The 13578-nt window shown below is 42.5% G+C and overlaps 1 protein-coding gene across 1 annotated transcript; it reads right to left on the bottom strand.

Moving 5' to 3' along the window:
• Positions 1-1211: 1211 nt before the first annotated feature.
• LOC125526890 (protein LURP-one-related 10-like) lies at positions 1212-13107 on the bottom strand. The gene is made up of 4 exons (XM_048691498.1): positions 13081-13107; positions 2944-3408; positions 1688-1915; positions 1212-1597 (listed from the first exon to the last, which is right to left on the bottom strand). Exons 1-4 carry the CDS (start codon positions 13105-13107, stop codon positions 1454-1456), a joined length of 864 nt encoding a protein of 287 aa, XP_048547455.1. The 3' UTR covers positions 1212-1453.
• Between the last annotated feature and the right edge of the window lie 471 nt (positions 13108-13578).

The raw sequence follows: 13578 nt of genomic DNA, 5'->3' as shown, positions 1-13578 counted from the left end.
CCGGGCTCGGCCATCAGGCTCAAAATCTAGGCCCAGGGCCGGCCCGTGGACAAAGTTGGGTCGGGCTGCCCATAGCCAGGACTACACCAGTGACCGGTGACAACACATCAGCTTGAGATGACACGGCAGCTGTAGTACTCGAGGACGCTCAGGATCCGGGAGCTTATATAACTCACTCATCAATTATTTTCACGCTTGTCCCTGTGAACCTCGTCCAGGATCACAACAAGACTTGCGATGAACACGTAGTCGACGTGGGGGGAACACGGTCACACTGAACGTGTCACACAAAACGGGCAGAAACTTCCATCGTTTGATCATGCGTCGCAACTAAAACTGCCAGCAAAATGCGCTTGTTTGCCATCTGCGCCGGATACCATTACCAATAATTTTTTATCTGCACATTTGCACTCATAAGCACTATCTTAGCAACATCCCTTCATGTGAGTTTGATTGTAAACTACTCTGAAAACTATAATAAAATCAAGACATATATGCTAAGTTTGCTAAGAAAAACAAACTACAATAAAAATGTATGAAAATTAAAATTAATTTTATCATATATATCCTTTGATTTAGGTTGTCCAAAAGTATAAGTTGCAGGCGCTTTGCAAGATTTATCTGACATATATGCTAAGTTTGCTAAGACATACAAACTACAATAAAAATGTATGAAAATTAAAATTAATTTTATCATATATATCCTTTGATTTAGGTTGTCCAAAAGTATAAGTTGCAGGCGCTTTGCAAGATTTATCTTTAACCAAGAAATGAGCTTTGATTTTTTTTTTTTAAATACATACATGATTGTATTCTGATTTAGCACTCAGTGTCTATAGTTATAGTTAGAAACCAATATTTAGTCATACCACCTCCAGTTTAATTAGGACTATTTGATTTCCCTTTTGCACTCTTGTAGTTTGTAGTAGTGTGCTGCCCATTAAAAAAAGTGATATTTTCGCCGGTTGTGGCTTTTTATTTGTTATTTGTGTACTTCAGTACTGGTGCTTGGTAAACTTTAATAATATATGCTTGTCTGCATCATAATGATGTAGAGGCAGGAAGTGATCCTCCTTTTCTAGAAAGAAGTGACAATATGAAACAAACCTATTGGATACTTCTTAGTTTAAATCGCTCGATACCTTACTTTGCATAACATAATTTACTTTTTGTTCCTTGGTTGTAACACTAAACATGTGCAGCATTTCATCTCAAGCAAACAAACAATCAATCACTGCGGTAAATACAAATGATACACTAGCAGGCCAGGGATCAAATGTAAGGTGCATAAACATTATTCCACAACATCACAATTCAGCATGGTTCACCATGCTCGCACCACATCAAATGCAGATAGCACCAATGACCAGTGACAACACATCAACTTGAGATGACACCACAGTAGTAGAACTCCAGGAACGCTCAGGATCCAGGAGTGTATATAACTCACTCATCAATCTTCGCGCTTGTCCCTGTGAACCTCATCCAGGATCACAACAAGGCTCGCGATGAACACGTAGTCGACGTGCGGGAACACGGTCACACTGAACGTGTCCCTCCCCAGCAGCACATTGGAAACAGTCAGCTTACGGCTCATCTGCAGCGACAGATGTAACCGGTTACATACATATGTTCGCTACATAAAAAAAGTTGTGAAACTTCACAGCATGATCAGAAAAGCACTTACTTGAGCTACCATGTTGTTGGAGTCGCCAAGGTAGAAGACGCAGGACCTGTCGAAGTAGCTGCCCTTGATCTTGAAGTCGCAGACCTGCTGCGCGGTGTTCCCGGCCAAGAAGACATCCATCTCCGTCTTGAGTTGGATCAGCGAAGTTGTCTTCACGCTGAAGAGCAGGTCGCCTGAGCTGGTGCTGTCCCCTCTGAACACCTCCCATCTGTGGTGCATACTGAACACCTGATCAAGTGAAACTGTTATTATGCCACCACAATTATCAACTACGGCGCTTCAGCTACAGCAGGCACGTAATAATCCCTAAACGCACTGAACTTGGATGTTTTGTTAACAGTGTTACTTGTTTGAGTTTCAGTTATTATGAACAGTTGAAAGGGTGTGATGGCAGCAATCTCCAGCTCCGGTTGGCGGTTGAAATTAGTCGAGTTCAAATTTGAAGCGTGTTTCACGGATCTGATCTGTAATTGTGTTGTTTAAAATTAAGCCACAAAATTCAGATGGCACTAATTGTTTATCTATGTGTATAATAGGTCGCCAAGAAAGTTTTTTTGCCACGAGAAACTTTTCCAGATTAATTTCTTGGACAAGAACAAAAAAAACTTTGATCAAACATTCTGGTGTTCACAACTGGAATCTGCAGCGTTATCGCAAACGGCAGAAGCATTAGAAGCACTGGAATCATTCGGAATCCCCATCCTGCTCTGCTTGTCGCAACAAAACAGAAAGAAAGAAATACTCATGTTGGACTAGTTCAAAACTCCTCATCATGCATCAAGTTCAAGTTGAACGGTTGCTAAGAATACTGGCAGTTTGGAATTAGTCAACTTCATTTATACACGTCATTTTCCTGTGCTACTTTCTTGTGATGATTTTGCAATAATTTGGACTGTGACTTGTGAGCATGATGTAGAGGTCAGCAGATATATCTCCTCCACTGGAAGAATCAAGACTATTCCTCCCGGCTAAAAAAATAAATAATAATAATAATTTGGGTTGTGACTTGTGCGCGTGATGTAGAGGTCAGAAGATTATTCCTCCCTCAGCTCAACTCGAAAAATCAAGACTATTCCTTCCCCCAGCTCAAAATAAAAATAAAAATGAATAGCAACACTATTCCAATTTGCGACGACTCAGTTCACCCTTGTCTACGGGTCAACGATCTTACTCTGCAAAGAACTTGGAGACATGTCTACGGATCAAGAAAATTTCAGCGGTGCCAGGCCAGGGGAGGGAGATGGACGGAAAGGGACCTTTTCTTGCATGGTGAGGAGGGGCATCCCGGCGCCGTCGAGGATGGTGCGGCGGCTCCGGATGCTGAAGATGGCGCCCTTGACCTTGAGCACGACGGCGCCGTTGGCGTCGGTGATGGCGAAGTCGCCGTCGGAGAGGCTGAGGGCCTTCTTGGTGACCGTCAGCGGCACCACGTAGGGCGCGAAGAACTGGTGCCCCACCACGGCAGCGGCGCCGGCGGGGGCCCGCCGGCCATCGCCATCGATCCGGTGGCTCAGGTGCCGCTTCCGTGCGGTTCTTGGTGGCGCCTCTGAGCTCCTGGGAGACTGTGGGCGGCAGTCTGGGCAGGGCGGGGCGGGGCAGGTGGTGTCTGCTTGCTCGCTCGGCGATGGATTCGGTGCGCGTGCTTGGCGTGTTTTGTCGAATGGGACAGGGAAGGGAAGGGAGGTGAGTGGGAAACAGGGGACGGTGGAGCTTCTGTGATCCTAAGCAAGTCAAGTCAAACTTTTGGAAGTTATTTAAACGAATCTACTTAAAGATATTACTACTTCATACAAATATAAGATAAAACTTATACTCCCCTCAACAAAGCTTAGTAATCCCCCAAAAAAGCCATTATGTGTCGTTCTCAACTCAACAACAATGGTGAGAAAGACAAGGTAGAGTGACAAGCAGGGGTTGGACTCTCTCAACCCTCATCATAAACTTATTCGCGGAGGAGAGACCATACAACATGAATCGATGGAGAAGAATAAAGAAAATGCGAATGATCTGATTGTGCAGGAGAATAATGATAACAAAAAATGGGGGAGTGGGTTCCAGGGGAGATATTCCGCCCCCACCGCCTGCATATGCTTCGCCTAGGGAGCCGAAGAAGCAAAAGAAAAGGTAGCTCACGATCTACAAGTGCAGAAAATACACTATATGGTATTAAGTACATTGCCCACGAGCATATCACATAATCAAGTCGGATGTCCACATAAATAGTAAAATCCACAACATTATTATGTGTGAGGTGATTTATTACAAGTGATGTTATTTCAACAGAAAGTACATAGCATGGATATGTTCAACTTTGTTGCTGAAACCCTGGAAATTTGCAGGACACATTTCACCTTGAAAATATGAATTAATGCCAACAGTTCAACTTATAATCTAGAAATTTTCTATAAATATGCTTAGTTAATCATAAACTAGAAACTATTGAGATACTCTTTTGGTGGTATGCTTTAGAGATTTGTACCATGAGATTTAAAGATGTGGTCACACACACACAATTCATACTATGTAGTTTATACATTTGTCAAAATAATTATTGAAGGTTTTTGTTACACAGTAATTTAAAGTCCAAATAACTCAAGAAGGCTTTTATTACTAAACTATTCAAGTTTAGCATATGTATTTTACAATGATACACATAATAATTGTATAAAAAAGGATGACTATAACTATTACTCCCTTTGTTTATTTATTTATTTTGCATATTAGCTTTATCTTGAGTCAAACTTTGTAAACTTCGACGAAGTTTCTAAAAAGTTATTAACATTGAAAATGACAAATTAATAGTGTTGGATTAATCATTGAATATATATGTTATTTTAAATGTTCATATTATTTTCTATAAACTTTGTCAAACTCTATAAAGTTTGGCCTATGACAAAGCTAATATGGAGAGTAAATAAAAACATAGTGAGTACTTAGCAATAATGTTGCATGGATAAGTATGTCAACTAAGAAAATTATACGCATTAAAAATGTAATCATAAGTACAAAGGTTTAGTATAAATTATATTCAACTTTTAACCGAGCAGTGGTTATCTGGGTCACTTGATGTCAATGGAGGGCTTGGGATCCATCTATTTACATCCCCGCACCTCTTCTCATCATCTTCTATTTTCTGAAACTATGCGGCGAAGATATGCGGTGATTTTGATGAAGGAAATATGCCCTAGAGACAATAAATAAAGTTATTATTTATTTCCTTATATCATGATAAATGTTTATTATTCATGCTAGAATTGTATTAACCGGAAACATAATACTTGTGTGAATACATAGACAAACAAAGTGTCACTAGTATGCCTCTACTTGACTAGCTCGTTAATCGAAGATGGTTATGTTTCCTAACCATAAACAAAAGAGTTGTTATTTGATTAACGGGATCACATCATTAGGAGAATGATGTGATTGACATGACCCATTCCATTAGCTTAGCACCCGATCGTTTAGTATGTTGCTATTGCTTTCTTCATGACTTATACATGTTCCTATGACTATGAGATTATGCAACTCCCGTTTGCCGGAGGAACACTTTGTGTGCTACCAAACGTCACAACGTAACTGGGTGATTATAAAGGTGCTCTACAGGTGTCTCCAAAGGTACGTGTTGGGTTGGCGTATTTCGAGATTAGGATTTGTCACTCCGATTGTCGGAGAGGTATCTTTGGGCCCTCTCGGTAATGCACATCACTTAAGCCTTGCAAGCATTGCAACTAATGAGTTAGTTGCGAGATGATGTATTATGGAACGAGTAAAGAGACTTGCTGGTAACGAGATTGAACTAGGTATTAAGATACCGACGATCGAATCTCGGGCAAGTAACATACTGATGACAAAGGGAACAACGTATGTTGTTATGCGGTCTGACCGATAAAGATCTTCATAGAATATGTAGGAGCCAATATGGGCATCCAGGTCCCGCTATTGGTTATTGACCGGAGACGTGTCTCGGTCATGTCTACATTGTTCTCGAACCCGTAGGGTCCGCACGCTTAAGGTTTCGATGACAGTTATATTATGAGTTTTGATGTACCGAAGGAGTTCGGAGTCCCGGATGAGATCGGGGACATTACAAGGAGTCTCAAAATGGTCGAGACGTAAAGATTGATATATTGGACGACTATATTCGGACATCGGAAAGGTTCCGAGTGATTCGGGTATTTTTCGGAGTACCGGGTAGTTACGGGAGAAGCAATGGGCCTTGATGGGCTTTAGTGGGAAGAGGAGAAAGGGCCAAGGGGCTGCTGCGCCCCCCCTCCCCTCTAGTCCGAATTGGACTAGGGAAAAGGGGGCCGGCCACCTCTCCTTCTCCTCCACTTCCTTCTCCCTTCCTTCCCCCTTGGTGGACTCCTACTAGGACTTGGAGTCCTAATAGGACTCCACATACTGGCCGCACCTAGCCTTGGCCGGCCTCCTCCTCCTCCATCCTTTATATACTGAGGCAAGGGGCACCCCATAGACACAAGTTGATCTTCGTGATCGTTCCTTAGCCGTGTGCGGTGCCCCCTCCACCATATTCCACCTCGGTCATATTGTAGCGGTGCTTAGGCGAAGCCCTGCGACGGTAGTACATCAAGATCGTCACCACCCCGTCGTGCTGACGGAACTCTTCCCCGACACTTTGCTAGATCGGAGTCCGGGGATCATCATCGAGCTGAACGTGTGCTAGAACTCGGAGGTGCCGTAGTTTCGGTGCTTGATCGGTCGGGCCGTGGAGACGTACGACTACATCAACCAAACGCTTCCGTTGTCGATCTACAAAGTGTACGTAGATCACACTCTCCTCTCGTTTCTATGCATCACCATGATCTTGCGTGTGCGTAGGAAAATTTTGAAATTACTACGTTCCCCAACAGTGGCATCCGAGCCTAGGTTTTATGTGTTGATGTTATATGCACGAGTAGAACACAAGTGAGTTGTGGGCGATATAAGTCATACTGCTTACCAGCATGTCATACTTTGGTTCGGCGGTATTGTTGGATGAAGCGGTCCGGACCGACATTACGCGTACGCTTATGCGAGACCGGTTCTCCCGACGTGCTTTGCACAAAGGTGGCTAGCGGGTGACAGTTTCTCCAACTTTAGTTGAACCGAGTGTGGCTACGCCCGGTCCTTGCGAAGGTTAAAACAACACCAACTTGACAAACTATCGTTGTGGTTTTGATGCGTAGGTAAGATTGGTTCTTGCTTAAGCCCGTAGTAGCCACGTAAAACTTGCAACAACAAAGTAGAGGACGTCTAACTTGTTTTTGCAGGGCATGTTGTGATGTGATATGGTCAAGACGTGATGAGATATAAGTTGTTGTATGAGATGATCATGTTTTGTTGAAGTTATAGGCAACTGGCAAAATCCTTATGGTTGTCTCTCTATTGCATAAGATGCAAGCGCCCAATAACTGCTTTACTTTATTGCTATGCGATAGCAATAGTTGCAAGAGCAATTGTTGGCGAGACGACCACGTGACGACACATTGATATAGATCAAGATGATGGAGATCATGGTGTCATGCCGGTGACGATAGAGATCATGACAGTACTTTGGAGATGGGAATCAAAGGCGCAAGATGATGATGGCCATATCATGTCACATATTTTGATTGCATATGATGTTTATCTTTTATGCATCTTATCTTGCTTTGATTGACGGTAGCATTATAAGATGATCTCTCACTAATTATCAAGAAGTGTTCTCCCTGAGTGTGCACCGTTGCGAAAGTTCTTCGTGCTGAGACACCACGTGATGATCGGGTGTGATAGGCTCTACGTTCAAATACAACGGATGCAAAACAGTTGCACACGCGAAATACTCAGGTTATACTTGACGAGCCAAGCATATACACATATGGCCTCGGAACACGGAGACCGAAAGGTCGAGCGTGAATCATATAGCAGATATGATCAACATAACGATGTTCACCAATGAAACTACTCCATCTCACGTGATGATCGGACATGGTTTAGTTGATTTGGATCACGTGATCACTTAGAGGATTAGAGGGATGTCTATCTAAGTGGGAGTTCTTAAGTAATATGATTAAATTGAACTTAAATTTATCATGAACTTAGTCCTGGTAGTATTTTGTAAATCATGTTGTAGATCAATAGCTCGCATTGTTGCTTCCCTGTGTTTATTTTGATATGTTCCTAGAGAAAATTGTGTTGAAAGATGTTAGTAGCAATGATGCGGATTGGATCCGTGATATGAGGTTTATCCTCATTGCTGCACAGAAGAATTATGTCCTTGATGCACCGCTAGGTGACGGACCTATTGCAGCAGCAGATGCAGACGTTATGAACGTTTGGCTAGCTCAATATGATGACTACTTGATAGTTTAGTGCACCATGCTTAACATCTGAGAATCGGGACTTCAAAGACGTTTTGAACGTCATGGAACATATGAGATGTTCCAAGAGTTGAAGTTAATATTTCAAGCAAATACCCGAGTTGAGAGATATGAAGTCTCCAACAAAGTTCTACAGCTAAAAGATGGAGGAGAATCGCTCAACTAGTGAGCATGTGCCCAGATTGTCTGAGTACTACAATCGCTTGAATCAAGTGAGAGTTAATCTTCCAGATAAGATAGTGATTGACAGAATTCTCTAGTCACCATCACCAATTTAGTAGAACTTCGTGATGAACTATGATATGCAAGGGATAACGGAAACGATTGCCAAGCTCTTCGTAATGCGGAAATTGACGAAGGTAGAAATCGAGAAAAACATCAAGTGTTGATGGTAGACAAGACCACTAGTTTCAAGAAAAGGGCAGATGGAAGAAGGGGAACTTCAAGAAGAACAACAAGCAAGTTGCTGCTCAAGTGAAGAAACCCAAGTATGGTCCTAAGCCTGAGACTAAGTGCTTCTACTGCAAAGGGACTGGTCACTAGAAGCGGAACTACCCCAAGTGATTGGCGGATAAGAAGGATGGCAAAGTGAACATAAGTATATTTGATATACATGTTATTGATGTGTACTTAACTAGTGTTTATAGCAACCCCTCAGTATTTGATACTAGTTCAGTTGCTAAGATTAGTAACTCAAAACGGGAGTTGCAGAACAAACAGAGACTAGTTAAGGGTGAAGTGACGATGTGTGTTGGAAGTGGTTCCAAGATTGATATGATCATCATCGCAGACTCCCTGTACTTTCGAGATTAGTGTTGAACCTATATAAGTGTTATTTGGTGTTTGCGTTGAGCATGAATATGATTTGATCATGTTTATTGCAATACGGTTATTCATTTAAGTTAGAGAACAATTGTTGTTCTGTTTACATGAATAAAACCTTCTATGGTCATACACACCAACGAAAATGGTTTGTTGGATCTCGATTGTAGTGATACACATATTCATAATATTGAAGCCAAAAGATGCAAAGTTAATAATGATAGTGCAACTTATTTGTAGCACTGCCGTTTGGGTCATATTGGTGTAAGCGCATGAAGAACTCATGCTGATGGGCTTTTGGAATCACTTGATTATGATCACTTGATGCTTGCGTACCATGCCTCATGGGAAAGATGACTAAGACTCCGTTCTCCGGAGCCGAGCAATTGACTTATTGGAAATAATACATACTGATGTATGCGGTTCCGATGAAGTGTTAAGGCTCACGGCAAGTATCGTTATTTTCTAAAACTTCACAGATGATTTGAGGCAGATATGGTATATCTACTTGATGAAACATAAGTCTGAACATTGAACAGTTCACTCTGAAATTCTTTGATTTTCCACTTCACTCTGAATTCTTTGAACTTTTCAAAATGTTCAGACTTATGTTTAATCAAGTAGATATACCCATATCTGCTCAAATCATCTGTGAAGTTTAGAAAATAACGATACTTGCCGTGAGCCTTAACACTCATCGGACGGCATACATTAGTATGTATTTTTTCTAATAAGTCAGTTGCTCGCTCCGGAGAACGGAGTCTTAGTCATCTTGCCCATGAGGCATGGTTCGCAAGCATCAAAGTGATTCATAATCAAGTGATTCCAAAATGCCCATCAGCATGGAGTTCTTCATGCGCTTTACACCAATATGACCTAAACGGCAGTGCTACAAATAAGTTGCACTATCATTATTAACTTTGCATCTTTTGGTTTCAATATTATGAATATGTGTATCACTACGATCGAGATCCACAAACCATTTTCATTGGGTGTATGACCATAGAAGGTTTTATTCATGTAAACAGAACAACAATTTATTCTCTACTTAAATGAATAACCGTATTGCAATAAACATGATCAAATCATATTCATGCTCAACGCAAACACCAAATAACACTTATTAGGTTCAACACTAATCTCGAAAGTACAGGGAGTCTGCGATGATGATCATATCAATCTTGGAACCACTTCCAACACACATCGTCACTTCACCCTTAACTAGTCTCTGTTTGTTCTGCAACTCCCGTTTTGAGTTACTAATCTTAGCAACTGAACTAGTATCAAATACTGAGGGGTTGCTATAAACACTAGTTAAGTACACATCAATAACATGTATATCAAATATACTTATGTTCACTTTGCCATCCTTCTTATCCGCCAATCACTTGGGGTAGTTCCGCTTCTAGTGACCAGTCCCTTTGCAGTAGAAGCACTTAGTCTCAGGCTTAGGACCATACTTGGGTTTCTTCACTTGAGCAGCAACTTGCTTGTTGTTCTTCTTGAAGTTCCCCTTCTTCCATCTGCCCTTTTCTTGAAACTAGTGGTCTTGTCTACCATCAACACTTGATGTTTTTCTCGATTTCTACCTTCGTCAATTTCCGCATTACGAAGAGCTTGGCAATCGTTTCCGTTATCCCTTGCATATCATAGTTCATCACGAAGTTCTACTAAATTGGTGATGGTGACTAGAGAATTCTGTCAATCACTATCTTATCTGGAAGATTAACTCTCACTTGATTCAAGCGATTGTAGTACTCAGACAATCTGGGCACATGCTCACTAGTTGAGCGATTCTCCTCCATCTTTTAGCTGTAGAACTTTGTTGGAGACTTCATATCTCTCAACTCGGGTATTTGCTTGAAATATTAACTTCAACTCTTGGAACATCTCATATGTTCCATGACGTTCAAAACGTCTTTGAAGTCCCGATTCTCAGATGTTAAGCATGGTGCACTAAACTATCAAGTAGTCATCATATTGAGCTAGCCAAACGTTCATAACGTCTGCATCTGCTGCTGCAATAGGTCCGTCACCTAGCGGTGCATCAAGGACATAATTCTTCTGTGCAGCAATGAGGATAAACCTCATATCACGGATCCAATCCGCATCATTGCTACTAACATCTTTCAACACAATTTTCTCTAGGAACATATCAAAATAAACACAGGGAAGCAACAATGCGAGCTATTGATCTACAACATGATTTACAAAATACTACCAGGACTAAGTTCATGATAAATTTAAGTTCAATTAATCATATTACTTAAGAACTCCCACTTAGATAGACATCCCTCTAATCCTCTAAGTGATCACGTGATCCAAATCAACTAAACCATGTCCGATCATCACGTGAGATGGAGTAGTTTCATTGGTGAACATCACTATGTTGATCATATCTACTATATGATTCACGCTCGACCTTTCGGTCTCCGTGTTCCGAGGCCATATCTGTATATGCTTGGCTCGTCAAGTATAACCTGAGTATTCCGCGTGTGCAACTGTTTTGCACCCGTTGTATTTGAACGTAGAGCCTATCACACCCGATCATCACGTGGTGTCTCAGCACGAAGAACTTTCGCAACGGTGCATACTCAGGGAGAACACTTCTTGATTTAGTGAGAGATCATCTATAATGCTACCGTCGAATCAAAGCAAAATAAGATGTATAAAAGATAAACATCATATGCAATCAAAATATGTGACATGATATGGCCATCATCATCTTGCGCCTTTGATCTCCATCTCCAAAGTACTGTCATGATCTCTATCGTCACCGGCATGACACCATGATCTCCATCATCTTGATCTATATCAATGTGTCGTCACGTGGTCGTCTCGCCAACAATTGCTCTTGCAACTATTGCTATCGCATAGCAATAAAGTAAAGCAGTTATTGGGCGCTTGCATCTTATGCAATAGAGAGACAACCATAAGGATTTTGCCAGTTGCCTATAACTTCAACAAAACATGATCATCTCATACAACAACTTATATCTCATCACGTCTTGACCATATCACATCACAACATGCCCTGCAAAAACAAGTTAGACGTCCTCTACTTTGTTGTTGCAAGTTTTACGTGGCTACTACGGGCTTAAGCAAGAACCAATCTTACCTACGCATCAAAACCACAACGATAGTTTGTCAAGTTGGTGTTGTTTTAACCTTCGCAAGGACCGGGCGTAGCCACACTCGGTTCAACTAAAGTTGGAGAAACTGTCACCCGCTAGCCACCTTTGTGCAAAGCACGTCGGGAGAACCGGTCTCGCATAAGCGTACGCGTAATGTCGGTCCGGACCGCTTCATCCAACAATACCGCCGAACCAAAGTATGACATGCTGGTAAGCAGTATGACTTATATCGCCCACAACTCACTTGTGTTCTACTCGTGCATATAACATCAACACATAAAACCTAGGCTCGGATGCCACTGTTGGGGAACGTAGTAATTTCAAAAAATTTCCTACGCACACGCAAGATCATGGTGATGCATAGCAACGAGAGGAGAGTGTGATCTACGTACCCTTTGTAGATCGACAACGGAAGCGTTTGGTTGATGTAGTCGTACGTCTTCACGGCCCGACCGATCAAGCACCGAAACTACGGCACCTCCGAGTTTTAGCACACGTTCAGCTCGATGACGATCCCCGGACTCCGATCCAGCAAAGTGTCGGGGAAGAGTTCTGTCAGCACGACGGCGTGGTGACGATCTTGATGTACTACTGCTGCAGGGCTTCGCCTAAGCACCCTACAATATTATCGAGGACTATGGTGGCTGGGGCCGCCGCACACGGCTAATAATAAGATCACGTGGATCAACTTGTGTTTTTGGGGTGCCCCTTGCCTCAGTATATAAAGGATGGAGGAGGAGGAGGCCGGCCAAGGCTAGGTGCGGCCAGGATGTGGAGTCCTACTAGGACTCCAAGTCCTAGTAGGAGTCCACCAAGAGGGGAGGAAGGGAGAAGGAAGTGGAGGAGAAGGAGAGGTGGTCGGCCCATGAGGCAAGTAGAGGCATACTAGTGACACTCTGTTTGTCTATGTATTCACACATGTATTATGTTTCCGGTTAATACAATTCTAGCATGAATAATAAACATTTATCATGATATAAGGAAATAAATAATAACTTTATTATTGCCTCTAGGGCATATTTCCTTCAGCTATGCATGACCATGATCTTGCGTGTGCGTAGGAAAATTTTGAAATTACTACGTTACCCCAACATTTGACGCCCATGGTGGCCGACGAAGGAATCAAACACCGCCGCTCATGTTCTGGGCGGCCATGTCTTTCTTGAGGCGCCGCTCATGTTCTGGGCGGCCATGTCTTTCTTGAGGTCGGCGGGGACGGCTGAGGCCGCCTCGAGATCGAACAGGACGTCTGCACATTCCAACAAAAACAAGCGCATCAGGAATCAAACACAACCCATCAAAAAGGCCAGGAATGGGAATCTGACGAACAAGCAGCGTCTCTGACTGTGAGGCATGTCGTAGACCGGGAATCGGAGCACACATTCCTTGTCCCCCACCACGCTGACCCTCTGTGACTTGCCATGCTTTACCTTGACGAAGGCGACCACCTTCAAGCTGCGGTGCAGAGCAAGAGCAAGCATGAGAAACCAAACCAAATGGGCAACAAAACCAAGATCTAGCTGCGGAAGGGAACGAAAAGCAGCACAGGCCCCAGATATAGCAGAAGAAGAGGAAC

The sequence above is a fragment of the Triticum urartu genome, unplaced genomic scaffold, assembly GCF_003073215.2.
Source record: "Triticum urartu cultivar G1812 unplaced genomic scaffold, Tu2.1 TuUngrouped_contig_2204, whole genome shotgun sequence".
NCBI classification, from domain to species: Eukaryota; Viridiplantae; Streptophyta; class Magnoliopsida; order Poales; family Poaceae; genus Triticum; species Triticum urartu.
The sequence above is the reverse complement of the archived record's forward strand: the minus strand, read 5'-3'. Positions and strand labels throughout refer to the sequence as shown.

Bases quoted from the DNA above. Each gene is read 5' to 3' on its own strand.
- LOC125526890 (XM_048691498.1), bottom strand. From the start codon at position 13,107: ATGGGCGTCAAATGTTGGGGTAACGTA. The intron at 1,916-2,943 runs GTCCCTTTCCGT...TCACTTGATCAG, and splicing joins TCCTCACCATGCAAGAAAAG to GTGTTCAGTATGCACCACAG. The intron at 1,598-1,687 runs GTAAGTGCTTTT...CTGTCGCTGCAG, and splicing joins CCAACAACATGGTAGCTCAA to ATGAGCCGTAAGCTGACTGT.